This window comes from Lissotriton helveticus, chromosome 2_1 (assembly GCF_964261635.1).
Source record: "Lissotriton helveticus chromosome 2_1, aLisHel1.1, whole genome shotgun sequence".
NCBI lineage: Eukaryota > Metazoa > Chordata > Amphibia > Caudata > Salamandridae > Lissotriton > Lissotriton helveticus.
The window spans coordinates 250,154,496-250,181,061 of NC_136059.1; the positions used below are offsets into that span (position 1 = coordinate 250,154,496).

At 46.6% G+C, this 26,566-nt stretch overlaps 1 protein-coding gene across 4 annotated transcripts in view; it reads right to left on the reverse strand.

Moving 5' to 3' along the window:
• Positions 1-26,566, reverse strand: part of PIAS2 (protein inhibitor of activated STAT 2) — a 490,095-nt gene that overhangs the window by 152,185 nt on the left and 311,344 nt on the right. For all 4 annotated transcript variants that reach the window (XM_078674770.1, XM_078674772.1, XM_078674769.1 and 1 more), the window contains one exon: positions 5,923-6,083. In XM_078674770.1, the coding sequence (XP_078530896.1) occupies positions 5,923-6,083 (161 nt within the window). The remainder of the gene's footprint in view (positions 1-5,922; positions 6,084-26,566) is intronic.

The window sequence follows — 26,566 nt, forward strand, 5'->3', positions numbered from 1 at the left end:
ACTTTTGTAGAAAACAAATAGCTAAAACTTTGAACATCTAATTTCTAAATGGCGGTGCCTGATTTAATTATTAAGACAAGAGTACTTCTAAAATGGAGAATTCTTCAAAAATGGTTTTCGTTTCGACTGTTTGATTTATAGGCATTCATCTAGGCTATATATGTTTTGATAAACAGAGGGAAACAGAGCCTGTGTCCATTATGGAATATTTCTTGGCTTCACATGTCTTGCTGCTGGTAAATGCTATGATTCGAACATGGTTGTGTGTTTCCAGATGTAGCTACTGCTGGGCGTGCAACTACAAATTATGTGGAGTGGTAGAATCCTCCAAATTATACTAGGAACAGTTGTGAGGAATGAACTGGTCCTATATGGACTGTACTTATATTTTGGATAGAACCGTTCACTGGCAACCCGCCCTAATTTTTCATGAATGCAACAACTCAAAAATCCAGCAGTATTATCACAGAGCAGCAGCATTCAACCATTCAAATTACTTTATCCTAGCCTCAATACCTTAGCACCAAATCTCAAGTGCCAGTTCGTGGTTCATTGAGGCCATTTAGTAGGCATTTTTGATATAATAATTATTTTTTGTATTTAATATTTCCATTCAGTCCAACTTATAACACAATAGTTAGGAAAGTCATACCTCAAAAGACTTTTTCACACCTTTGGATATTTGTGCTTTGTATCCAACCATCTGAATCCAAATGGCCAAAGAGATATCTGTCCTTCAAATAACCTAGTTTCTAGTTGCTTTCATTTTCGAGTTTTGACCCTTTTTTAAATTAATATTGGTCATTGCATTGTAAGCTCATGTTTCACAGTTGCTTAATTTTTCTTATAAAATGTTAGTTGGATTTTCACTCAAACTCGAGGATATTTGAAGTTCGTGCCTTATACTTCACAGTAGATAAGTTTTGGGTTTTTATGCTGCACTTCCCTTTGTGTCTCAGGCCAAGGGATACATGATCAAAGATCACGGGCTAAACTGGGAGCCATTGCCAAACAGGACGTCTCCACAAGAGAGGTGAGATGGCAGGCATAAAAGAAGGGAAAATGAGGCAGTTGGGAGAAGAGGGGGTTTAGTAAGAGGGGAAGGTGGAACATGAAAGGGAAATTATGGGCGTGTTAGAATAGTCGGAAGAAGAAGGGTGGGGTAAATTTGTAAAAATCTACAGACCCTGTGGCCATGTGAGGTCATCAGTAGCTAACCTCAGGCATTACAAAATCATACATAAAGCTCCAAGAGTGCTTGGGATCCAATGGGAACAATGCATCTCCCCACCTCTCACCACAACTGATCATACATATGGTACAACAAATGGTAGACTGGGAAAGGAACTGGGAAAGGGAAACCGGATAGGAGAGAAAACAGAGACACGGGATAACTCCCTCCACTTCATCACTCTCCTGGGCATAGATATCTACAGACTAAACGGTTTTCCACAGGCAAATAGGAAAGCTTTCAATACTCTGCCATGAACATCTTACCTCAACAGTGAAAGAATATACCTTTAGGATAGCTCTGTGTAACCAGCTCTTTGCGACTTTAGTGTGAAGCAGGCTTTTCTTAAACTGAACTATTACAAGACATAAGTGGCCCCTAAAAGGCTGGTCAAACTCCCTCCTTAGTGACATACCTATTTCTAACTTTATATTTATGTGCCTTCTGAGATTAGTTGAATTAGGTTCTGATTTGTATATGCAACTGAAAAATAATTTACATTCACTCATAATCTGTTTTATTAAACCTGATGACAGATGTGTCAATTACTAAACACAGCTTGTACCTTAAAGGCACAGTCCTTACATATATCATAATCAATGGTTCTTTGACAAAATCCTTTCTGTCCCTTCACACAAAGTTCAAAAGACTGAAATTAGTTCCACGTCCTTGAATATAAAAGTTTAAATTAAAAAACAGTTCAAAGTGCCTCTTCCCAAACGATTTGGCTTCCAGAATGATTCTCTGTAATATAGATGCATTGTCGGCAAACTCTAAGGAAGATATTGTTCCTGTAGCATACATCACAAATCTCCAAAAACAAAGGGGGCCTGTCTGCAGCTACACAGTAATTCAATTGCCTAGCAAGGACTCTGTGAAACAGGAAAGGTATACCTGGCAATCCAAAATAGCTGCTGTCATCTCCACACCTCATAAGAGCTTGGGACTCCTGGAAACTGTAGTTCCTGGTTAATCACATGAAGTACAGTCTCCATGAGAGCAAAGCCTTTTGCCAGACAACACCATCAGCCTCCAGACCCCCGGAAAAGACCTGGCTCAGGGGGGCATGGAGCACAGCGCCCACAATATCTGAACGTTCAATAGTAAAGCCTCGCTCCTGACACAATATAATTTTGTAGTGTAGAATTGTTTTCTTATAGGAAAAAAATTTAACAGTCTAAATTTCACTAGAACTATCCAACTCATGTTGCATTTTCAGTACCAAATGCTGTTTTCTAAGTCTGTTCATTCGGTGGTTCACTTTGTCGTCGCGATTGCTGGAGCACCTTCCAGTATCAGACTGGGATGCAAACAGATAGGTTTGAAAAGCCTTCTTGAAGACCTAGTGTTCATCTGTTGAGTGACTAGGGAGTGAAGAAAGCGATGTAGGAATGTTTGTCCAGACCTGTCCTTTCCTTAACGGGGCATGGTGACTTGTGGCATCTGGTTTGATTATATTATGCAGTTGGGAAGGCATTATTATGATGTGCTCTGGAAGACGTCTGTGTTCAAGTCCAAGCATGACATAGTCAAAACTTTAGGGATTCTAACAGTTAAGGACAAACCACTGACAGCAGCATGTGGACCTAGAGTTTGAAAGTGAAAGAAGTATGCATTGAGTAATGTTGCAGCAACATGCCAGAAGCACAGCTGATACACCGACAAGTCCTATCCCCAATCAAACCATCTAAGCTAAGAGTTAAAGAAGGTTCAGGAAAAGATTGCTACAATTGTACTTGATGTATCACAGCTCAACCTCAAGGATGAAGTATCACAGGATAAAAGCATGACTATATGCTGTCCTGTTCTCAACTGCCTAATGCATTATATAACTTTCTTGCTGCACGCCAACCAGTAAGTAGCTGCTCTTGTTGCTAAATGGCATCTTCTCTGAGCTAACTCAGTTATCAACGTAGTCAAAAGGCCCTATTGCAAAGGCTTTGCTTTAGAACAGGTCTTTGTACAAACTCATCGTCTTAACTGTTGACACAGTTGAATACTATTATTTAGCTCATGTCCGTGTGTTTAAGGAGTTAGTTACCTTGAGTTTGAGTTGGTTCTTTACCATTCATCTCTTTTCTCTGCCTTCAGTTTCTACTGCTATTTATATTATACACAATTTCTGATCCACGTTTTCAGAATTCTGTCATTGACAATAGCTTGTTTGTGGGACTATTTGTCTTCTGTTCATTCCTAGATGCACAACAACTTTCTTAAACTTAAGGCTGTCAAGACTATGATCCTGCTGAGCAGAAGTGAAAAGAACAGCCTGAAATCAACGGCCTGATCTCAGGAACGTGGCAACCCACCAAATCCTGCCAAAGCAGTAACAAATATAGTCAAATTTATGAAAAATCTCTTTCTCACCCTCAACACAGAAATCTATTTTTTTTTATTTTCTACTCTTGAAACAAATGTCCACTAACTTCCTCTGCCAATACTGGTCCATGCCATTATCTCACTCAATACAATATGCCAAAACAGTTCCATTGCTATGCATTTCGAATTTAGGCTGCCCACATTGGTATTAGTGATGTTTGAATTTCATTCAATAGCCAGAAAAATCACAGGAGTGTGATACAACAGTGTTCCTTTCTATGTGCTATGTGAGCTGGATGCAGCCAAAGTTTGTAAGGAGTTATGAGAAGAGGGAGATGGGCGTGTAAAACGGCCTGAAATCACTGTTTGAGAGCGGGTGTTTGAGGAGGAGCATCAACTTGGCACTTGATTAGTTTCAGAATGATTGCCAAATGCTGAAAGAAGGCAGACAGGATTCAAAAGGGTTCTATGTATACGTTAAGTCAGGATGTTCTTGTAATGTCTGGCAGACAGAGGCCCTATAGCAATCCTACCACTCTACTTGCTTTTCCTATTTCTGTTAGTTAGTTGTAGGAAATGAGGAGGATGGAGCACCCAGCCATGACTAGTTTCCTTTCTTTTATAGTAACTGGCTGGGACTTTGTATGATGGTACTGGCTGGCTCTTCTAGACATATTTTTAAACTCACATATTTAGATATGTAAAATGTTTCAGCTATGCTGGGATCTCCTTATTATCCTAGCCTGATCCTCACAACCTCTTATTTTCTCTCTCTCTTACTGCTTGACAATTATTACATGCTTTCGATATTATGGAATTCTTCTGTGCTCCCCCTTTGTTCTTAGGGCTTGCATTAGCATTAACCTTTTGTTTCCATCAAAGCAGACCTTAAAAAGACATTCTTAGAGGGACTCTCAGTCAGGCATCTTCCTCCACTGATCTTTCACATATTTCTTTTGCCTACCACACGTAAAATATAGGGCAATGGGTCAGCCAACGTAATCCATTGGCATATCTTACTATGGATGACAGCACTTCTCTATGCTCATCTACCTGAAAATTAGCCCCCTTCTTTGGCTGGGACTATTGCACCTAAACTTTACTTTGTCTATGCTTCTTTATTTCCATACCATATCTTTTTAAATTTTCTTTGCTTATGTGACATTCAGTGCTATAAAACGAATTCAAACAACAAACATGTTCTCAGGGAAAGATATTTATTTCAAACAAAGAAGATTTGGAAATTATATTTGTTGTGTTAAAAGCTTATGTGGTGTGGTGTTGTCTGTGCCCGCCGAAGGACGAGTTCTTTCACGGGTGCAGATGAGCTTTTTGAGTCTCTAGTTAGCAATGGGACAGGGCAAATTCATTCAGGGGCCGCTGTTGTAGAACAAGTTAATTTTCTATATTACATTTACGTATTTTGCATAAGGAAATGATATGCAGGAGGAGAAAAATGTGAGAGTATTGTATTAAGATTTTAGAAACAGAGCTTGCAAGATAACAATTTTCTACAAATTCTCCCTACTATATACATTATTATTTAAGAGATGACCTTTTTTTGAAAGTGCATGGCTATATCTGATTTAATCTGATGGGTTTTTTCTATCACGGCTCCCTTAACTGTTAGCTATTTTGCTTTTAGGAAAGACGATTTTCAGCATCAAAGTCATTTTCTATGGTATGTTTCAGAAGATTATAGTAACAAAAAACAGCATACTCTTTCTATATTGACAAATTATACTGCATTAAAAAAAGGTTTTAGCTTCTTTTAGGCGTGGATGAAAAGCAGGTTTTAAAGTCTATAATGAAAGGACTCAAAAGAACTCAGGAGCTGTGCATTTGCATTTTATGTGTAAAAACATTAATAATTATGACATCAATCCTATTCTTTCAGCTCCTTTATAAGAAGGCTTTGCACAATAACAGTAACTAACTTTCTGTTGCTAACCCAATTGAGGAAGGATCTCAAGACCTGGCTCTTCAACTGAACCCCGGCGCCCAGACAGATCAGCAGCTCCCCTCCCCCTCAGTGCCTTGAGATCCTTATGTATGAGTAGTCGCGCTATACAAACCCCTGATTGATTGATTGATTGGGAACCCAAGTTTCCATGGTCAGAAATATAGCCACAGTCAAAATATGAATAAAAGGGTTGTATATACTGAAGGCCTCAAAGATCAGTAATAATCCCCACATCTCATTGAACATTTAAAGATATAAGAGAAAAAAATGACAAACATCTCAGACGGAATAAATGTCTGCTGAAGAGGATTCCTTCTAATATTAAAGTATTATTGTACCATTTCATTCTTCCTAAGCAAATATAAACACTCAATTAGATTACAAGACCCACATGTTACTTGTTACTCACCCATCTAATATTAGACTTTCATACACTGCCTTTTTATCACACACAGGGCAGATCCACGTGGGTTTCTTTTCATTCATTTGCAGATAAAGCGCAGCGTCAAAGCACTGTAAATGTGTGCAGGTAATGGCACGACATGGGATGGACAGCCTCATTTTTCCCAGCTGAAGGACAAAAAAATGTAATTATTTTGTAACACACGTCACCCACATGCACACAAAAATGGTTATCCACAATGGGGTATACATTAAACGATGCTTGTGTAATATTACGTGCCATCAAGATACATCAGTGATTAGAAGACATAGTACTTTAAGCTGGCAAAAAGTGCACCACTGAAATAGCTATGTGGGTGATACACTAGCCAAGAGAAGATTAATCTATTGGAGTCCTGGCTTTGGAGATCAACCGAACCTTTCAATTTTCAAGGGTGAAAAACTCATATCAAAATATTCAACTTTTCTGTCTGGTAAACAATTATATCAAGCCTGTCCTACATGTCAAAGGCGACGACTCTTCCTTTCTAATGGATACAGGACACAGACAATCAAGACTTGTGGGAAGTTCGAAGTGAGCCGCAGCCACACTCTTGTATTGGTAATAAGACTAGGCACCACAATACCTAGTGTAGATGCCCATAGTGCCAACGATTCAACACATTTCAAAACCAACTTGATGGCCCATTGCAGTAATTTTAAGGAAAAGGAGCCTTTGAGACATATTCTCATTGTGGCGTGCGTTATCACTGCCCTCTGATATCTGAGAAGGGTAAAGCATTTTAAATGCACAAATGTACAATAAAGTAATTAAAGCATGCACAACTTTGGGTACTGGTGAATTCAACCAAAACAAAACTATTGATTTGGTTGCACCTTAACCATTCTACCGGAGTACAAAATGGCACTGTAATGTTGGAACATGTTAACCAACATCCTAGCTAGAAGCCCTCTTCGCCGACACGATCACCGACCTTGTCGCAACCCGCGCCATCGCCGCCATGGACTACATACTATTCGGAGACCTCAACTTCCACATTGACAACCCCAGCAACCCCAACTCCACCACCATCTGAGACAACCTCGCCAGCATCGGACTGAAAACAACTCGTCACCTCACCAACCCACAAGGCAGGACAAAACCTCGACCCCATCTTTGCAGGAGGAAACAGCGTCCACTTCAGTCACACCACACAACCCCCTTGGACTGACCACCACTGCATAAACTTCCTCGTCGACAAACCCAAGCCACCAAAACCCTCCCTGCGCCCCGCAAAGAAACTGGAGCAGGATCACTGAGGGCAACTCATGGTCAGCATAAAGAAAATGTTGATAAATACAATGGCAGTTGTTCCTAATGGGAATATTTCTGTAAACTAATAAACAATATGCCAATAAACAACAATAAACAATTAATCTGCCAATATGTGATATTCAGAAACACTTAACCAAGAGAAAATGTTTTCAAACAAACAAATGGAAAATGAATGTGTGTTCAAAAGGAAAATTTTCATCTTTTTATCTGACGGTGATTATGAATATAACAAAGTCAGGAATAGCAATTCTGTAGTCATAGTTATGTCTCACACAGCCCATAGGATTGGTATTTGTTTGAATCGAAATTTGCCTAGCTTAGTAACGGTAAGTTTAAATTCTATTAAGGACATGGAGGCGAGGATTATGCTGTTCTTTCTTCGCTTTAATTATAACATTTTCTCACAGCAGCTTCAAAAAAGTCATCAACATTTTTTATCCCACTGAAGGGAAAAACAATCCATATGAAAACACAATGAACTACAATATCCATGAGTCCATAAGGTACTATCAGCCATCAGTACTTCCACAGTGTCTACATCTCCAAGAAAGACCCCATATCAACATTGTCCTTCCTCTTTCTTTGCGCGTACGCCTTTGAGTCACTGATCTTGTTTGGAAGCATCATGTCCTGAAGCCAAAGAAATACAGTGTAAAGAGTCTGTAAAGCCGGTATTGCCAAACACAACCCGCATTCAAGAGACACTGCCAGCAGAATTACACATACTATGCAACAAAGCAGAAAAAGAATTACTTACCGCCATACAGGCGGGTTCGCACCACAGTGCCGAGGGTGGGATAGTCCTTGCCTCCGTGTCCTTAATAGAATTGAAACTTACCGTTACTAAGCTAGGCAAATTTCGATTCTATGTCAGGACCGGAGGCTCCGATTATGCTAGTTTACTCACCACTAAATGTGCAAGATCCACTACTGGTTTAAAATAGAACCGTTTGACCGTGGAGTCCGAAGACCAATCCGAGGCTCGCATCAAGTCTTCCAAGCGAGCTCCTAAGGAAAAAGCCTTTGAAGCCATTGCACCCCTAGCTGAATGGGCGGCGAATTGCTTTGTGTCTATACCCGCCTCCTGCATGTCCCAACGCACCCACCTAGCAATGGTGAGGGAAGAGACTGCCTTGTGCGGTTTCCTTAATGCAATAAGAAGTTGTCTTTCGCCCGGAGGGCATAACTCCGAGGTTAAGTCCCCGTACGACTTGAGGCACTGCACAACACAAAGCTTGGGCATATCGACACAAGCCAAATACGAAACTGTCCTGGAAGTGGATTTCGTTCTCCGACCAATCATAAAGGTCACCCCTACGGGGAAAAACTTGTGCTGAAATGTCCAATGCCCGCACATCCGGAACTCTGCGACAAGAGACCAAACATAAGAGCATTGCCAATTTAGCCGAGATTTCCTTCAAGGAAAGATATTTGTTAGGCTGCCAAGACAAAAACAGATTAAGGACTAAATTGACATCCCACAAAACCAAATAACGCGGCTCCGGGGGTAAAGATAAACGTATACCCCGCAAGAGTCGACGCACAAAAGGATGTTCTCCCAACGGGGAACCATCAATCGGCGTGTGACCTGCCGAAATACCGGAACGCATAGCGTAGATGGTCCGATACGCCAGACCATTGGACGGCAGCTCCGCCAAGAAATTCAAAATCGGAACGGTTCCTGCGACCACGGGATCCAAATCCCACTGAAGACACCAACGTAGCCAGTTCGTCCAGGCTGACCAATAGCGCTTAGAGGTGCTGCTAACTCAGGCCCTCGATTAAAGGTCCTCCAACAAAAGGCCTGGGAGCGACCAGCGTCTCCTGAAAGGCACCATGCCATGAGGCGGAGAGAGCCCTGAGCGACCAGATGATGCTGCTCTCTGTCCGGATTCCGAACAAGATGAGGAAAGAGGGGGAGTAGGATTGGAAAATCCCAAGAAAGTTCCAGAAGAACTGGAAACCAAATGTGGTACCTCCAAAGTGGTGTCCAGTACCATCTCTGGCTTCTGACGGCGGAGCTGAGCCGCCAACCTCACTATCATGGAGAAAAGAGGGAACGCATAACTCCGTTCCTGACCCCACTCCTGCAGGAAAGCGTCCGTAGCCTGTGCTAGAGGGTCCGGTCTCCAGCTGAAGAACCTTGGAAGCTGATGGTCCAGACGAGACGCAAATAGGTCTATGGAAGAAGGGCCCCAGAGGCCGACCAACCACCTGAAAACCTGCGCATCCAGCTTCCACTGTCTGGAGTCTCGCAAATGACAGGAATGCCAGTCTGCAATCTGATTGGCTTGGCCCGGCAGATACTTTGCTGTTACCAAAATGTGGTGAGTCAAACAGAAACCCCAAAACTCCTTCGCCAAGTTCGCCAGGGCTTGAGAACGAGGTCCCCCCAGGTGGTTGATGTAACGCACCGCGGACTCGTAGTCCATTCTGAGTAGGACACATGAACGAACCCTGTCCCTGGTCCAGCACTGGCCCACGAACGAACCTGCCAGAAGCTCCAGACAGTTGAAGTGGTGCTCTTGTTCGTCTAACAACCAAATGCCTCCAGTAGAAAAATCGCCGCAGCGGGCTCCCTACCCCGACCTGCTGGCGTGGACTCTGTGATGTCGGGAGCGATCCTGAAGATGGCCCTGCCATTCCAGACGTCCATATGGGCAAGCCACCAGGACATCTCCTCCTTGACCTCGTCCGACAGAGGAACCAACTGGTCGTACGGCAAACCTCTCCTGAGGTGGTGCGCCTTGAGGCGCTGCAGTGCACGATAGTGCAGGGGCCACGGAAAGATTGCCTGGATGGACAAGGAAAGCAGCCCCACCACCCGGGCAATCTCACGGAGGGAAGTGTGGGTTCTGGAGATTGTTTGACGCAACAGATGCCGAATCTTGGCCATCTTCAGAGACGGGAGACTCAGAGACGCGTGGATCGAGTCAACTACGAACACCAAGAAGACTATGTTTTGCATCGGGGAGAGAACTGACTTGTCCCCATTGATAATGAACCCCAAGCACTGCAGAATGGATACCGTCTGCTGCACCTGAGCGGTCAACGTTTGAGGGCTCTGTGCCCTGAGAAGGATGTCGTCCAAGTAGACAATCATATGAACCCCCTGACTCCGCAAGAACTCCACTGCAGGGTGAAGGACCTTTGTGAAGCACCAGGGCGCGGAGGACAGTCCGAACGGAAGGACGGTGAACTTGTAAACCTGTTGCCTCCATTGGAACTGTAAAAAACAGCGGTGCGGAGGATGGATCGGAACGACCAAATAAGCATCTTTGAGATCCAACCTCGCGAGAGAAGAACATCCCGCAGGAGATGGATCCCCTCCATTTTGAAGTGCCGGTACACCAACCACCCATTGAGCTCCTTCAAGTTGATGACCGGCCGTCGCCCCCCATTGGTCTTTTCTACCAAGAAAATATTGCTCAGAAAACCACAGGGATGTAGATCTGACCGACAGATTGCCCCTTAGCGTAGGAGCTCGGGAAATTCCTCGATCAAATGGGCGTCAGCTATGGAAAAGCTGATGGGTCAAGGAAGATTTGTTTGATGAGGTGAATCATAAAATCCAATGTGAAAACCCTGAACGGTCTGTAAGACCCAAGCGTCGCTTGTCACAGTTCTCCAGGCCTCTTGAAAGCCCGCTAACCACCCTCCTATACGGACTTTAGAAGGGGAGTTTAGATTTACCACTGAGTGCAGGACCGCCAGCGTTGTTTTTGTATCCTCCGCGGCCACAGAATCTTTGCCCTCTGGTCGGGTAAAAGTTGGTGAAATTGGTGGAAGTGTTATACTGACCCCGCCAGGAGCCTCGTCCCCTAACAGGATTGTTCTGTCCACCAGGGCTGGTCCCTCGGCCCCTACCACGACCGGCCCCATTGGATAAACAAAACCGTGTAATGTTAGACTGGGCCTTGTCCAAGCTCGTGAAAGTGGCTCGTGAAAGTGGCTACACATTTTTCAAGTTCCTTCACAAAAGGGTCTCCGAGGAGGCCAAGTCTCCCAGTTTAGGGTCTAACTTAATTAAGAGAGATCGCCTACGTTCTGTCGACAGAGCACACTTGGCGTTACCTAAAAAGATAATCGCCCGCTGAGCCCAGTTCGAAAGAACCTCGGGGATATGGTCGAACCTGTCACCTTCACTTCCTCAGCCATATCTAAAATCTTTTGTCATTGGCCCTACCGCGTCTAGGAGCTTGTCCTGACAGGAACGCCAGGAGTGGTCTATCCTCTTACGGGGATCCTTAGTAAAGTTAGCCATGAAGGTGGCCATGTTGGAGTCAAGCTCCGGAGTATGGGCCACTTCCCTTCCAAAGTTGGACGAGGAGCACTCTGCCCTCAAACAACCCCTAGCCTCCTTCTCCAACGGTTTCCGGAGGCGGCCCGCCACAAACTTTGTCACCTTGTCCCCAGGAGTCCAGGCCGCAGACCGCGAATGAACAATCTCCTCCAGGACCAGCATGCCCGAGGAATCCTGAGGCAACTTGGCAGAGGAATGGCTGGACGCGAAGACGCTTCCTTATTATCATCCGAATCCGCTGGCGACCCCCCATCAGGTGTCAGGGAGTCCGGAGTAACGGACCCTGGAGAAGGGGAAGGTACAGGGGGTGGAACGGACGTCTTTGCGAGGAACGCACTTTTAAGGCGGTCGAAAGCATCTTTATCCAGCCCTTGGCACTCCCCCAGGCTCTCCTCAATGCGGCCCTTGTTAGGTACTGAGGGACCCTCCCCCTGGGGTACAGTGGGCGCTGATCTCTGGGGGTCCAAGTGGGAGTAAGCTGACTTGGCGCATTCCGCTATAATGCGGTTAGATAAACGCTCCTCCATAGGGCCTACCACATCATTCGCTGCCTCAAAAAATTGATAATCTAAGGGCAAGTATTGAACCTGATCCTCCTCATACTATTCCTCGTTGCTCATTGTCTAGAACTAGCTCAGCCTGCACTCTAAAAAGGTAGGTAACTGTTTTTATCTCTTGTTTCCCACCAAATGCTGAATTGAACCCAGGGGAAAAGGACATCAAAACCTGGCCGCGGGGGAGGAGCCAAGATGGCGTCCGGAGCAGACCTGTAGGCTCCCGGCTCCTTCAGCCTGTTACCGCCGCTCCGTGATCCTGGCATATATCCTGATGCATTTTACTACCGGATGGAGGGCGGCGCGGCGCTGATTCCAGAGGTGTGATCCTGGTCTCTCGACCTGCCCGGCGGCCGGAGATAGCCGCGGTGATGCCCGCAGCCCGGGAGCCCGTCTGCACAGGGGCTCTTTGCCGTTCCCCGGAGACCTGATGGCGGCCAGGATACCTTATCGGCACTGAAGACCTGGGCTCTGGTGGGGACCTCACGGAGCACTGTCTGTGCTGCGACGCGTGCGGCGATTGCAGAAGGAGGCCAGGAACGAGCGCTCATGGAGCTGAGGCACCCTATCGCAGCACATCCTTTGTTTGGGGCAGGTACGGACGGAGAGTGTTGCACGGCCATGTTTGATAGCCTGTGCTTGCCAGGCCCCGCGCCTCGCTACCCCCTATGATACGGGGCGCCTCTCCGCGCTGTGTGCCTTACTGGTGCTGTACTTTATAAATGCTTTAGCCCCGCAATGACGCTCGCCTGGGCCACGACTATCCTGTGATTTCCCCGGACTTTCGCCGTGATGGCTTTGTTGGAGGCACCGAGGTGTGGGGGAGAGCGCCCGTCCCTGTCACTGGCCTGTGTTACCCCGCCTGCGACGGGGTCAGATTCCCAAATATCCCCCTTGGGAAGTGAGAGCCCGGGGCTTCAGCCTGCAATTTCTCTCAAAACCCTCCTGACTGCCCTGCATGTCCTCCGCGCTGATATGCGCCAAGGCTGCCAAGTGCTGTGGAAGAAGCTGGACGACATGGCGTCGTCGCTGCGATGGGACTGCAATATACTGACCCCGCCACGTCTACCCTCGTCTCCGCTTGCGCTTCATTGCGATACAGTGCTTCCTTCAGCCTACGGGACAGAGGTGCTCGCTCCCGAATTGACCGGTGCCCGAGATTGTCTGCCTGCTGCCTTTACCAGAGATACTTTGTTTCTCCTTTCACCGGAGAGTGTAACATTGTTGGACTGCTCGTCGCGAGTGCCTTGGGGCATTTCTACACCGTTGTCGACCTCATCACGGGCCCCTGGATTGTGCCCTCCGACTTTGCATTCAAAGAACTCGTATGCTCTGCAGGTTCCTAGGGAACTCACTACTACAGCTGATGGAGTTACTGTTGGATCTCGACGGCCATTTTGTGTTCCTGCGACACTCACACTCTCTCTGTTGCCATATTGTTTCTCTGCTTCGCTGTGGCTCTGCCTGGTGGGATTCCGACGCTCGGGACAGGGTTGATGACTTTTTCCCTATTGACACTGACTGTCCACTTGGTTGTGACCCCGGACTGATACATTGTAGATGTGTTGATTATGCATTCTGTGAGACTTCTACCTATTCCGTACTGTCTCTCCTGTTCTGTGCGCTGGCCTCTCCCTTCATTTCAAGTCGCAAGTATTGTGTTCTATCATTTTTGGTTCCTCTCTGTGGGGCGACTGTTGTTTTGCGGGCGGGTTGCTCGGGGACGGAAGATGCGGTTGATGGCTATTGAGCCTATATTTGTTTCCATCTTATTCCTATGTTGTGGAGGGGATCGACACTTATGGAGGGTTATGTACTGTCCAATGGGACGGGGGTTTGCCTGTAAAGGGTGGCGTCCATTTTATTTCTCTTTGTCTCTGCACTGCCTGGGGCGGCCATCTTAGTCTTTGCTCTGGTTGGGGCGGGTTTCGGGCAGGTACCATGATGTAGTGATCGTTTGCAACTTATATGACACTAGGGGGTCCCGGGTTTTCACTTGCATTGGCCTATTTTCTGTGATTTATACCTATGGCGCCTTTTTGGCGCGTATCAACGCTTCAGTTCTTCACATCTGTTTTCCTTCTTGTTTCTCCTGACACCTTCGATTATGATTTGGGACTGCTCATATCCGGTTGTCTACTCTACACATGGGGGGGTGTTTTATGGGTCCGGTTCGCGCTCTTGTGTACCGCATTTGTAACCCCCTTGTTTTTCGGCCTGTGTCCTTCTAGACTCTAATGACGTCTGTATCCTTTTTGGCTGGATGTCCGGGAGATCTGTTATTTTATTGGCTCCTCCCCACCTTCTTTAATGGGGATCCGGGAATGTCTTTCCTTGCTCCCTTTATCACTTGTGAAAGTTTTTTCTTTACCTTTTCTCCTCTTCATGAGTGAGAATCTTATTTCCTTTCTTTTCTTTTCTTCTCTTCTCTATATTTCGGGTTCTTTATAGGGCGACAGGCACTTTACCGGGGGGGGTAGGCCGTAGCCTCCGGATTGTTGTAGGGTGGGGGGGTGGATTTAGTTTTTTAGGGCTCGCCTGCTGATGCGCTTCAGCGCATAGCTGGCGAAGCTCTATAGGGGCTTATCCAGTGTTTATCCACCACTGGCGATTCCACTGGCGATTCCTTCAAGTGCATGTGCTTTTTAGGTCATTGCGCTTGCGCAAGCCCTAAAAAGCGCGTGCACAATGCCACCAGCCGCCTGCCTGCCTGCCTCGCATTACCACATCAAAGGCAGCCCTCCGAGCGCATTTCTCACCCCCTAATTATTCACGGCCGGCCGGCAGGCACATCAAAGGCTGCTGCTGCCGTGACTCGCATTTCTCCTCCCTCCTCCCCTATCACTGCCCAGGCCGGCCGTACTTTCTCTTTACAAGGGCGCCCATTCCTGAATCACTTGAAATCTCTCCACATTATTTGCATTTTGTTAATTAAAAAAATTAACTACAACACAGCGTTGCACATTTTTCTCGACTTCGGAAGGATGAGTCCCAATCTCATTTGTACAAAGTGTTGTAATGGGATTATTGGAGAGTTAGAGAAACGTGCTCACAAGTTACATTTTTATGCAAATCATCTGAGTAAATAAACAATAGCATGGTGCCGTTTGCGTCCTTGACTTGATCTGGTTTTTATTTTTATTTTGCTATTATTCTCACAAAGGCTAAGAAGGTCTGCCTACTTTAGTATTAAGTGCTATACGTCGCATAAGCAACAGCTAACCATTCACTCACCCACGCAACGCCACTCACCCACGCAACGCCACTCACCCACGCAACGCCACTCACCCACGCAACGCCACTCACCCACGCAACGCCACTCACACACGCAACGCCACTCACACACGCAACGCCACTCACACACGCAACGCCACACACACACGCAACGCCACACACACACGCAACGCCACACACACACGCAACGCCACACACACACGCAACGCCACACACACATGCAACGCCACACACACATGCAACGCCACTCACACATGCAACGCCACTCACACATGCAACGCCACTCACACATGCAACGCCACTCAACCACGCAACGCCACTCACACACGCAACGCCACTCAACCACGCAACGCCACTCACCCACGCAACGCCACTCACCCACGCAACGCCACTCAGCCACGCAACGCCACTCAGCCACGCAACGCCACTCACACACGCAACGCCACTCACACACGCAACGCCACTCACACACGCAACGCCACTCACACACGCAACGCCACTCACACACGCAACGCCACACACACACGCAACGCCACACACACACGCAACGCCACACACGCAACGCCACACACACACGCAACGCCACACACGCAACGCCACACACACGCAACGCCACACACACATGCAACGCCACTCACACATGCAACGCCACTCACACACGCAACGCCACTCACACATGCAACGCCACTCACACATGCAACGCCACTCACACATGCAACGCCACTCAACCACGCAACGCCACTCACCCACGCAACGCCACTCACCCACGCAACGCCACTCACCCACGCAACGCCACTCACCCACGCAACGCCACTCACCCACGCAACGCCACTCACCCACGCAACGCCACTCAGCCACGCAACGCCACTCAGCCACGCAACGCCACTCAGCCACGCAACGCCACTCAGCCACGCAACGCCACTCAGCCACGCAACGCCACTCAGCCACGCAACGCCACTCACACACGCAACGCCACTCACACACGCAACGCCACTCACACACGCAACGCCACTCACACACGCAACGCCACTCACACACGCAACGCCACTCACACACGCAACGCCACTCACACACGCAACGCCACACACACACGCAACGCCACACACACACGCAACGCCACACACACACGCAACGCCACACACACACGCAACGCCACACACACACGCAACGCCACTCACACACGCAACGCCACTCACACACGCAACGCCACTCAACCACGCAACGCCACTCACACACGCAACGCCACTCAACCACGCAACGCCACTCACCCACGCAACGCCACTCACCCACGCAACGCCACTCAGCCACGCAACGCCACTCAGCCACGCAACGCCACTCACCCACGCAACGCCACTCACCCACGCAACGCCACTCACCCACGCAACGCCACTCATCCACGCAACGCCACTCATCCATTTGCAAAACGAAAAATGTGAAACTCTTCTATTGCGAGACCTATTGCATTTTCAATGCTTGTCTTTTTGGTTTCTATGGGCCTTGTTTTTTCTATCGTTTCTGCGCTTTCTTGTTCCTTTTTCTGCTCTGGGTCTGACAAGGGATTAGTGGGGAGTGGGTGGCACTGTAGGTGATGCGTAAATGTGTACTGATACTCCTGCTGTTCTGCATTATATTGCAATACCGTGGAATGTTTATCTCTACTGTTGATCTTCATTATGCTACCTACCCAGGTTGTGAAGTTATTGTACGGACTCAGCTCTTCTTGCATCTATTCTTCATTGATTTTCTTTAGATTAAATTTAAAACTTAAACCTCATTGCTCCTACCCTTGGCGACGTGTTCTTGTGTATTGTGACTGCTACTGATTGATGCTATATTGTTTGATGCCGCTGAGGAATTGCATTGCTTACATTTTGTGCCTACAGTATCGTGGCCGGCCTGCTGGTTGTAGGCCCGTATTTGTTCTCCTTTTAAATGCACAATAAAGGTTTTAAAAAAAAAAAAAAAAAAAAAAAAAAAAAAACCTGGCCGCAATAACCCTTCTGTCTCCTTAAAAAGGATATGACAGACAACAGTACCGCCAAATAGCCAGAACACTGCAAAGAAGAAATGGAATTAACCAATGGGGAAAAACAGACACTAATACCGTGCCCGCTATGAACCTTCACTTTCCCCTTTCAAGTGTATGGGCAGACGTCAGGACTGCAAAGCCTTTACGATTGGGAATAAAACCCGCATAGAAGGCTGCAACCACCTCCAGCGCGCGCAGACCCCCAGAGAAAACTGCCGGGACCCAGCCGCCACCAAGCTTGCGAAAGAGCTCCCCGAACTCTGTGCCTTTAAAACTCGCCCGCAAGCCTTTCACGGGGCTACGCCGCAATACAGACCTCCGCCGGGGCGTAGAAATGTGTAATAAGGAGAAATACAGACCCCCAAAGGGGCGTTCAGGTTGACGGCAAACGGGGACAAGGCTCACCGGACTATCAGTCTTGCGGCGCATCTCCTCCTCTGAGGAGACACGTCGCGGAGACCAACGAGACGCGGGAGCTCCCCAAGCGGTCAGAAATGAGGACCGCACTCAAGGGACGGCCGCAAAAGGAGCGAGGAACGCTCCCACAACCAGGGAATCTGCAAGGGAAAGAAAAAAAAAAGATAGAGATCTCCAAGGACGTGAAAGGGTCCCGCCTACAGAGAACGCAAGGACCCGACCGCCCAAAACCTCCACAGTAATACAAACACTCAGAAAAATAGAGAGAGCACAAAAGTGACTTAACTGTTGCTGCAGAGCAGCGAAAAAAGAAGAAGGACAACGTTGATGAGGGTGTCTTTCTTGAAGATGTAGACACTGTGGAAGGACTGATGGCTGATAGTACCTTTTGGACTCATGGATATTGTAGTTCATTGTGTTTTCATATGGATTATTTTTCCCTTCAGTGGGATAAAAAATGTTAATGACTTTTTAGAAGCTGCAGTGAGAAAATGTTATAATTAAAGCGAAGAAAGAACAGCATAATCGGAGCCTCCGGTCCTGACATAGAATCTCTAATAACTCTAGTACTGATTGACAAACACTTTGAAACTGGAGCAAATCATAAAGATCCGTCAAGAAGACCCCAAAACGTGCTAAAAACAAAACATAAAACACTGAATGGAGGTTCACCAAACCTGTTTGGCCCAACTCATGATCCTTTCTTAATTCAGTGAAAATCCATTCAGACATTTTTGGAAAAACTCAAAAATGTCATTGGGCTGCCACTGTGGTCATGCTAAGTTTGTCAATCACAAATTGAAAAATAAAGGATTTTCCTTAATCAAAAACAATTTACAAATCCAGTTGGGTACCGATGGCCACGACTGGATTATTTTTCTTGTGGCTGTTATTTATTTATTTATTCAATTTGTAAAGCGCGCTGTCACCTAGCAGGCATCCTGGCTCTTCTAAAAGGAAGAATCTCTCTGAGTTGCCTGATTTCCAAAGGGAGACTATTCCACAATTTTGCAGCTGCCACCCCAAATGATCTGCCCCCCGATCTGACCTTGCGAAACTTAGGAAACAAGAATAATCTAGCCGAAGAGGAGCGCAATGTTCTTGTCGGGGCGTACCAGTTGAATTTATTGCGCATACGCACAGGTCCTATCCCGTGAAGGGCTTTAAAAACAAGGCAGAGAGACTTAAAGTGTACTCTCTGTCTCAGGGGGAGCCAGTGGAGTTCAGCTAAGGCTGCAGATGCCGAGGAATGAATGAATGAAAATATTCTTATTATGCGCAAACTTTGCCCAATGGGCGTTAAGGCGCTTCTAGGCAAGCCTAATACTAGTTTAGCCGCTGTCGACTGTATTCTATGCAATCTGTCCAGCAGGAAGTTAGGAGAATGCAGCAGGAGAGCATTGCAGTAGTCAAGCCTACTGAGAATTGTGCATCTGGCCACTTGTGCACGCACCTGGGAAGTAAGTAGTGGGAACATTTTTCGCAGGGATCTGATGATCGCAAAGCAGGAGGTAGTAGTTTTTTAAACCTGACTTTCCAGAGTGAGCTTGTCTTCGAATATAATGCCCAGGTTGCGGACACTGGCAGCTGGCAGAATTGAGGACACAGTACTCGAAGGCCAAAAGTTGCTAGGAAGACTAGGAGAAATCCTGCTAGCCGAACAGTAGATCACCTCAGTCTTTCCTGCGTTGAATTGTAGCGAGTTATCCTGCAGCCAGCGGGCCGTGTCCTGCAAACAGTTGTGAAAAGCTTCCACTGTAGTAGACTCCTCACCCTCAAATGACAGGATCAACTGAGTATCGTCTGCATAGTTTACGATATCGATATTATACGCCTTAACAACAGCAATCAGAGGTTTTAGGTACACATTAAAAAGAATAGGGCTGATAGCTGAGCCCTGAGGCACCCCATGCAGCACCTTGGAAAAGGCGGACTGAAAAGGGGGGAGGGATACCGCCTGCTGTCTGTCTTCTAAGAAGGAGCGGAACCACCGCAAGGCGGAACCCCTAACCCCACACTCACTCAGCCTTCTCAACAGAATCCTATGGTTGACCGTATCAAAGGCGGCAGACAGGTCAAGCAGAATCAGTGCAGCTGCCTGCCTCTGAAGCTCGTCCATGACGGTCAACAGGGCTGTCTCGGTCCCATGAGCTGGCCGAAAACCAAACTGGGCCTCTTCCTGCAGATTGTGATGTTCAAGGTAGGAGGAGAGAGTCATACTAACAGCCCGCTCTACAATTTTGGCCGGGAACGGTAGCAGAGAGATAGGTCTGTAGTTTTTAGAACATTCCGGATCAAGGGAGGGCTTTTTCAGCAAGGGGGAGGCTAAGCTTGCTTCCATTGAGGAGGAACCGCACCACTGATAAGTGACTGGTTCACGATCAGCCGAAGGGCGGTGAACAGCTCTTCCTTGTGCTCTATCCAGATCTTATGTGGTACTGGATCAAGGGGGGATCCAGAGTAGATGCCCTGTGCCAAGCTGTCGAACTCCTCCACAGTAAGGGGTGTAAACCCACGGAGAGGTTCAGGGGCTTGGTCACAGAGGTCGCTGATAGCATCCTCTGAGGCGCCCACCTCGTGCATGATAGTGCAATCTGTCACCAGGCCAGAATTCCCTGCAGCTAGCTGACCACTCATAAGATCGTCAATGATCAGCTGGATCTTATTCTGAAAGAACCCGGCCAGGTTCTCGCAGAGTTCTGGCGAGGGTGTAATTATATTCTTGGAACAGTCGGGGTTGATAAGACTGTCCAGAATGTTGAATATGCTTCTAGAGCTATTAGAAGCATGACAGATTACCGAGGAGAAGTGATCAGCTTTTGCCCTTTTAATCTCATTCTTATACTCCCCAATTTTCTCTTTCCATAGCAGCCTATCAGACTCCTTATAGCCTCGCTCCATCTCCTCTCTGCCTGCTTACATGCAAGTTTGAGCTTGCTCAGTGTGGTGTTAAACTAGGGGGCAGGGTTTTTGCTCTTAGCCCTGTGGGTTTTCAGAAGGGCACAGGAGTCCAATGTAGATGTAATATTATGGCACAATAAGGCCTAGTTATCTGTGTCTGGCAGATCAGAAAAGAAACAGTCCTCGACCTCGAACACAGGACCCGAGCTCTTCAGGCACGTCAGAGCCCTCCAGTCTCTGCTGATGTATTCAGTCCGGGGACGGGAGACCAGACTCTGAGGGGGCTGTAGTTCAGCGAAAAATGTTATCATCGAGTGATCCATCCAGTTCATTGGCAGAATTTCGCCAATATGCAGGAGGAGGGGGGTGGAGAAAATAAGGTCAAGAAGATGTCTGGCCCTATGAGTGGCCTTCGCAACCAACTGGCGGAGGCCCAAACCTTCACAGGAGTTCAGCAGGTTATAGAGCCCAGGGTCAAGCAATCCATTCAACCACAAACTAAAGTCACCCAGGATAACCAATCTGTGGTGAGTGGCTGCCATATTAGTAAGAGCATTCAGCAAGGATTGCTGCTGCAGCGTGCTAAATGCCCCGGGGGGCTTATAACAAACGATCCCAGTGAAGATAAGCTCAGAATCGATCTTTATAGTCAGTCCTAAGAGTTCTACCCCAGAAACCACATCCATATCAATGGTCCCCACCTTCCAGATATCTTTGAAGATGACTCCGACATGTTACAACAGGTTGTATGGCACTAAAGTGTGAATCTTGAACAATTGTGGAGACTAACAGGATCGTGAGGGAGATCCACCCAGTCCCAGGTAGGATGCTTGCTTGGACTCAAATGAACTGAAGACAAAATTGAAGGAAAATGCCACATTCAGTTGTGCATGGCTGTTGGCTGTGCACAGTGAGCTGGTATGGTCACAGCTTGCTGTTCGCAGCCCCGGCCATGTGCCAACCGCCAACATCCCTATGCAATTGGGTTCAGTGAGACAGGGGCACGAATACGGTCTGCCACTTGGAAATTCCCTCTCCCTGTCTTAGGAAGAGTTGTCCCTCTTGCTGGGACCAAACACAAATGCTAGAATGAGCCATGGAGCTGAATAGCTGTCATGCGGGTCCTTTTATGGTATTTTCACATGACAGAGGCGGCTATTGCGGCAATAATTTGCATAACCACACGTTACTGTGACAACCAGTTGACTCATCCATGCTAAGTGATTGGTGCTTACACCACATCTGCCTTAATGCTCTTAAAAGTGCCTGTATTATCCATTAGGAGCCTAGCAGTGAGAGCACCTAATTAAGATACAAAACTACGCTTTAGTAGGATTTTATCACGGAATGAAACAAGGCCAAACATGGTGCCTCGCATTGTAAGACCATGCATAAGCAGAGGCACTGTACTATAACTCTCAAAGAGGAATTACAGAAATTCCTAATATAGACAGGCTCAGTGTTGGAAGGCTAGGGAACATGAAACATACCACATAGCAAAAGCTTGACCACTAACCATCGGGAGCGTTGGACTTGGCCCTTTTTGCAGGGTCATCCCTGAACTTTTTACCTTCCTCCTGTATTTTGTCTGACCTGTTTTTGTTGGTTTATTACTCTGGGCACTTTACCACTGCTGATCAGTGCTAAAGTGCATATGCTCTCCCTATTGTAAATTGATGTATGGATTAGTGACTCCATGATTGTCTGATTTCGTTTACTTGTCAGACCCTAGTACAGTGCACTGAGTGTGTCCAGGGCTTGCAAATGCAAACACTGCTAGTGGGCTTGCAGCACTGGTTGTGCCACACACAGAAGCAGCCTGTAAACATGTGTCTAAGGTCTGCCATTGCAGAGCCTCTGTGCAGTCTGGTACTGCCATGTTGACTGGGCAAATGCACCCACTTGCCAGTCCCTAAACCTTCCCTTTTCTTCATATCAGACACCCATATGGTAGGCCCAAGGGCAGGGTGCATTGTAAGTATAAGGTAGGACAAGCCCTGGTGTGTGTGGCATGTCCTAATAGTGACTTACAGCCATTTTCGTTTTTCACTATTGCAAAGCTACCTTTTCTCCATAGGCCTGAATGGGCAGTTAGATTATTACATTTTACAATCCTAACTGACTGAGGGAACATGGTATAAATTCGATTTTAGTATGCCTGAACTCAGTATGACAAAGGAAAATGCTACTTACCAGTATGCATCTGTTCTTGGCATGTAGAGCTGCATAGTTACACACTGTGGATAGATCGCGACCTAGTGTTGGGCCCGGATGTTTGCAGTTTGTTGTTGTCCTGAAAAGTTCTTTGGAAGTCACAAGATAGGTGACTCCTCCTTTGGACCACATTGCGCATGGGCATCAGCTCCATCCTCAGATATTTTTTCGCCATTAGGGAAATGATGGAGCTTTGTAGGAGAAGGAAGGATGCCCATGTAATCTGTATCTAATTAAGATAATACTGGAACAGACAAGGGTAGCCGGAGAGGCGGATGGGCGTGTTTGACTCTGCAGCTCTACATGCCAAGAACAGATGCATACTGGCAAGTAGAATTTTCCGTTTGAGGCACATGAGCTGCAGATTACACACTGTGCATAGATGGTATAGCAGTACCCACTCTTAGCGGCGACCACCCCTATCTGTTGCAGTAGTTTGAAATAATGTTTTGAGGACAGCCTGGCCCACATTAGCTTGTGGTTTGGTTTGCACATCTACACAATAGTGTTTTGTGAATGTGTGCGGTGTAGACCATGTAGCTGCTCAACAGACGTCATCTAGGGGAATATTCCGTAAAAATACAATTGAAGCTCCTATCTTTCTTGTAGAGTGGGCTTTAGGAGGAACAGATAACGTACGTTTAGCTTTGTGTTAACAAATCTGTATGCATTTGACAATCCATCTAGCTATCCCAGATTTTGAAATGGGTTTACCCTTGTGTGTTGTGAGAAAGACACAAAAAGTTGTTTTGTCTTACGAAAGGGTTGTGTCCTCTCGGTGTAGTATAGCAATGCTCTTTTGACATCTAGGGTATGAAGAGCTCTTTCTGCTACTGTCTGTCTTGCAAGAAGGGTTCTTTCTTGAATGGTTAATGCTTGTAGTTCACTAACTCTTCACAGAGAAGTAATAGCTACTAGGAACGCAAACTTCCATGTTAAAAATTGTCATTCACATTTATGTAATGGTTCAAAGGGAGGTCCCATTAGCTGTGTAAGAACAATGTTTAAATTCCACACAGGTGAAGATGGCACTCTGGGAGGAATTATTCTCTTTAGACCTTCCATAAAGGCTTTAATAGCAGGCACTCTGAACAGAGACAGATGCTGTATGTTTTGCAGATATGTTGCTATTGCGGCAAGATGCAGTCTAATAAACGTGTAGGCTAAGTTACATCTTTGTAGGTGCAGTAAGTATCCTATGATGTGTTGAATAGACACGTCTAAGGGATTAATATTATTGTTGTGACAATATATTACAAAGCGTTTCCACTTGGCTGCATAACATGCTCTAGTGGTTGGGCGTCTAGCTTCTTTTATAACATTCATGCAGTCTGGAGGAAGGTTCAGATATCCAAATTCTAAGACCTCAGGAGCCAAATCGCTAGGTTGAGCTGAGCTGGGTCCCGGTGCCTGATCTCTCCAAGGATCTGTGTTAAAAGGTGTGGAGACAGGTATAATTTTTGGTGCGGTACCACATACAATTGTAGCAGTGTGGTGTACCACGACTGTCTGGCCCACGTTGGAGCAACTAGGATGAGGGTCAGAGAATGCTGCTGTACTTTGCGTACTACTAGTGGCATGAGTGGTAGAGGTGGAGAAGCGTACGCAAATCTGTTTGAGCAGTTTATCCATATTGCATTGCCTTTGGGTAGTGGCGGCGAAGCTGGAGCATTTGGCGTTTTCCTGAGTGGCAAAGAGGTCTCTCTGAGGTTGTCCCCACATCTGAAAGAATGGTTGAAGAACTTGCTTATGAAGTTCCCACTCGTGGGTCTGTTGTGTCTGATGACTTAACAGATCCGCTATGGTATTTTGTACTCCTGGAACATGCTGGACTAGAGGGAATATGTTTTGAGGTATAGCCCACCGCCATATGTCCTGTGCTAGTTGAGAGAGTTGAAGGGAGTGTGTTCCGACCTGTTTCTGTATGTAATACATGGCTGTCATGTTGTCCGTGCGGACTAACACAGCTTTGTTTTATACTTGCTTTTGGAAAGCTTTTAGTGCTAGGAATATAGCTAGTAACTCCAGATGATTGATGTGGAGTAACTTTTGTTGCGGTGTCCACCTGCCTTGCATGGTGTGTTGCAGTAGCTGGGCCCCCCAGCCAGAGAGCGATGCGTCCGCTGTCAAGATTATCTGAGGTACTGGCTCTAGGAACGGTCGTCCCTTGGAAAGGTTTTTGGTGTTCCACCACTGCAGAGAGCGATGAGTCCGACCCTCTATCAACACTAGGTCTGTTAATTGACCTTGAGCCTGGATCCATTGACGTAATAGGCACTCTTGTAGAGGACGCATTTGAAGTCTTGCATGTCGCACTAAGAAAATGCAAGAGGCCATCATCCCTATGTGTTGCATGAACACTCGTGCTGGAAGAGATTGTTGTGGCAGAAACTTTGTGAGAAGAGTTTGCATGCTGGCTATCCTTACTGTAGCGGGATAAGCTAGCACTGTTGAGGTATTTATTGTGGCACCAGGGTACTGTTGTACGTTGGATGGTTGCAGATGAGACTTGGTGTGGTTTATTGCAGTCTTCCCCCCACAGGAGTGGAATGTTGAGGGGCAAGGGGAGGAAAGTCATTGGGTAGGGGTGGAGGCAGAGGGGGAATTGTTGGTTTTGCCTCTGCCTTTGTTGTTGTTACCCCTGTAACCCCCTCTCTGGTAGCCCTTAGTAAATGTGTATTGGCTAGGGGTTTTGTAAGAAGTGGAGGGACTTTCGTAGGAGTAGCCTCTTGTGTTGCCTCTATACGATGAGCGACGAAAAGAATGCCTTGGAGCTTGCTGCTGAAAGGCTCCCATAGATTTGGATGTGTCTGTGTCTTTTTTCATTTTTTCTAAAGACACATCAACATTTGGGCCAAATAAATGTGTCTCATCAAATGGCTGATTAAGGATGTAATTTTGTACCTCAGGTTTAAAACCTGAAATCCGTAGCCAGGCATGTCTACGTAGAAGTGTACTGGTACTGATTGCCCTTGAGGCAGTACCTGCAGCATCTAGGGCACAACGAATGGAAGTATTAGTAATATTTTTACCTTCTTGTACGAGTTCATTGGCCCTATTTTTATATTTGTCTGGTAGATGCTGCATTAGGGACTCCAGTTCATCATAATGTGCCCTGTCGTATCTTGCCAACAACGCTTGGGTGTTGGCAATGCGCTAAATGTTAGCTGCCTGTGACGCTGTTCGTTTACTGGAGGCGTCAAGAAGCTTAGATTCTTTATCTGGTGGTGAAGCCTCACCTGATGTTTGAGAATTAGCACGTTTACGTGCATTGGACACTACTAAAGAATCTAGTGGTGCTGGACCTCTAATGTAAACTGGATCTGTAGGGGCAGTTTTATATTTTTTCTCAATGTGTGGGTTCAGTACCCGAACCCTGACAGGATCTTTAAAAACCTCTGTTGCATGCTTGATGACACCTTTAAGCATTGGCAAAATGGAGGTAGACCTTTGTGTGTAATCTAAAGTATCTAATAGGAAATCTTCCTCCACAGTATCGGTGTGCAAATCAACCTTATGGAACTGGGCAGCTCTCTGGACTAGTAGGTTAAAACCTATAGTGTCCTCCGGTGGAGAAGGTCTGGAGGGATATACATCGTCTTGTGGGACGTAAGGCACATCAGGGGTGTTGTAATCATCCCATGGATTAGGTGACTGAGGGGGACTATTGGTCCCTGCTGGGTC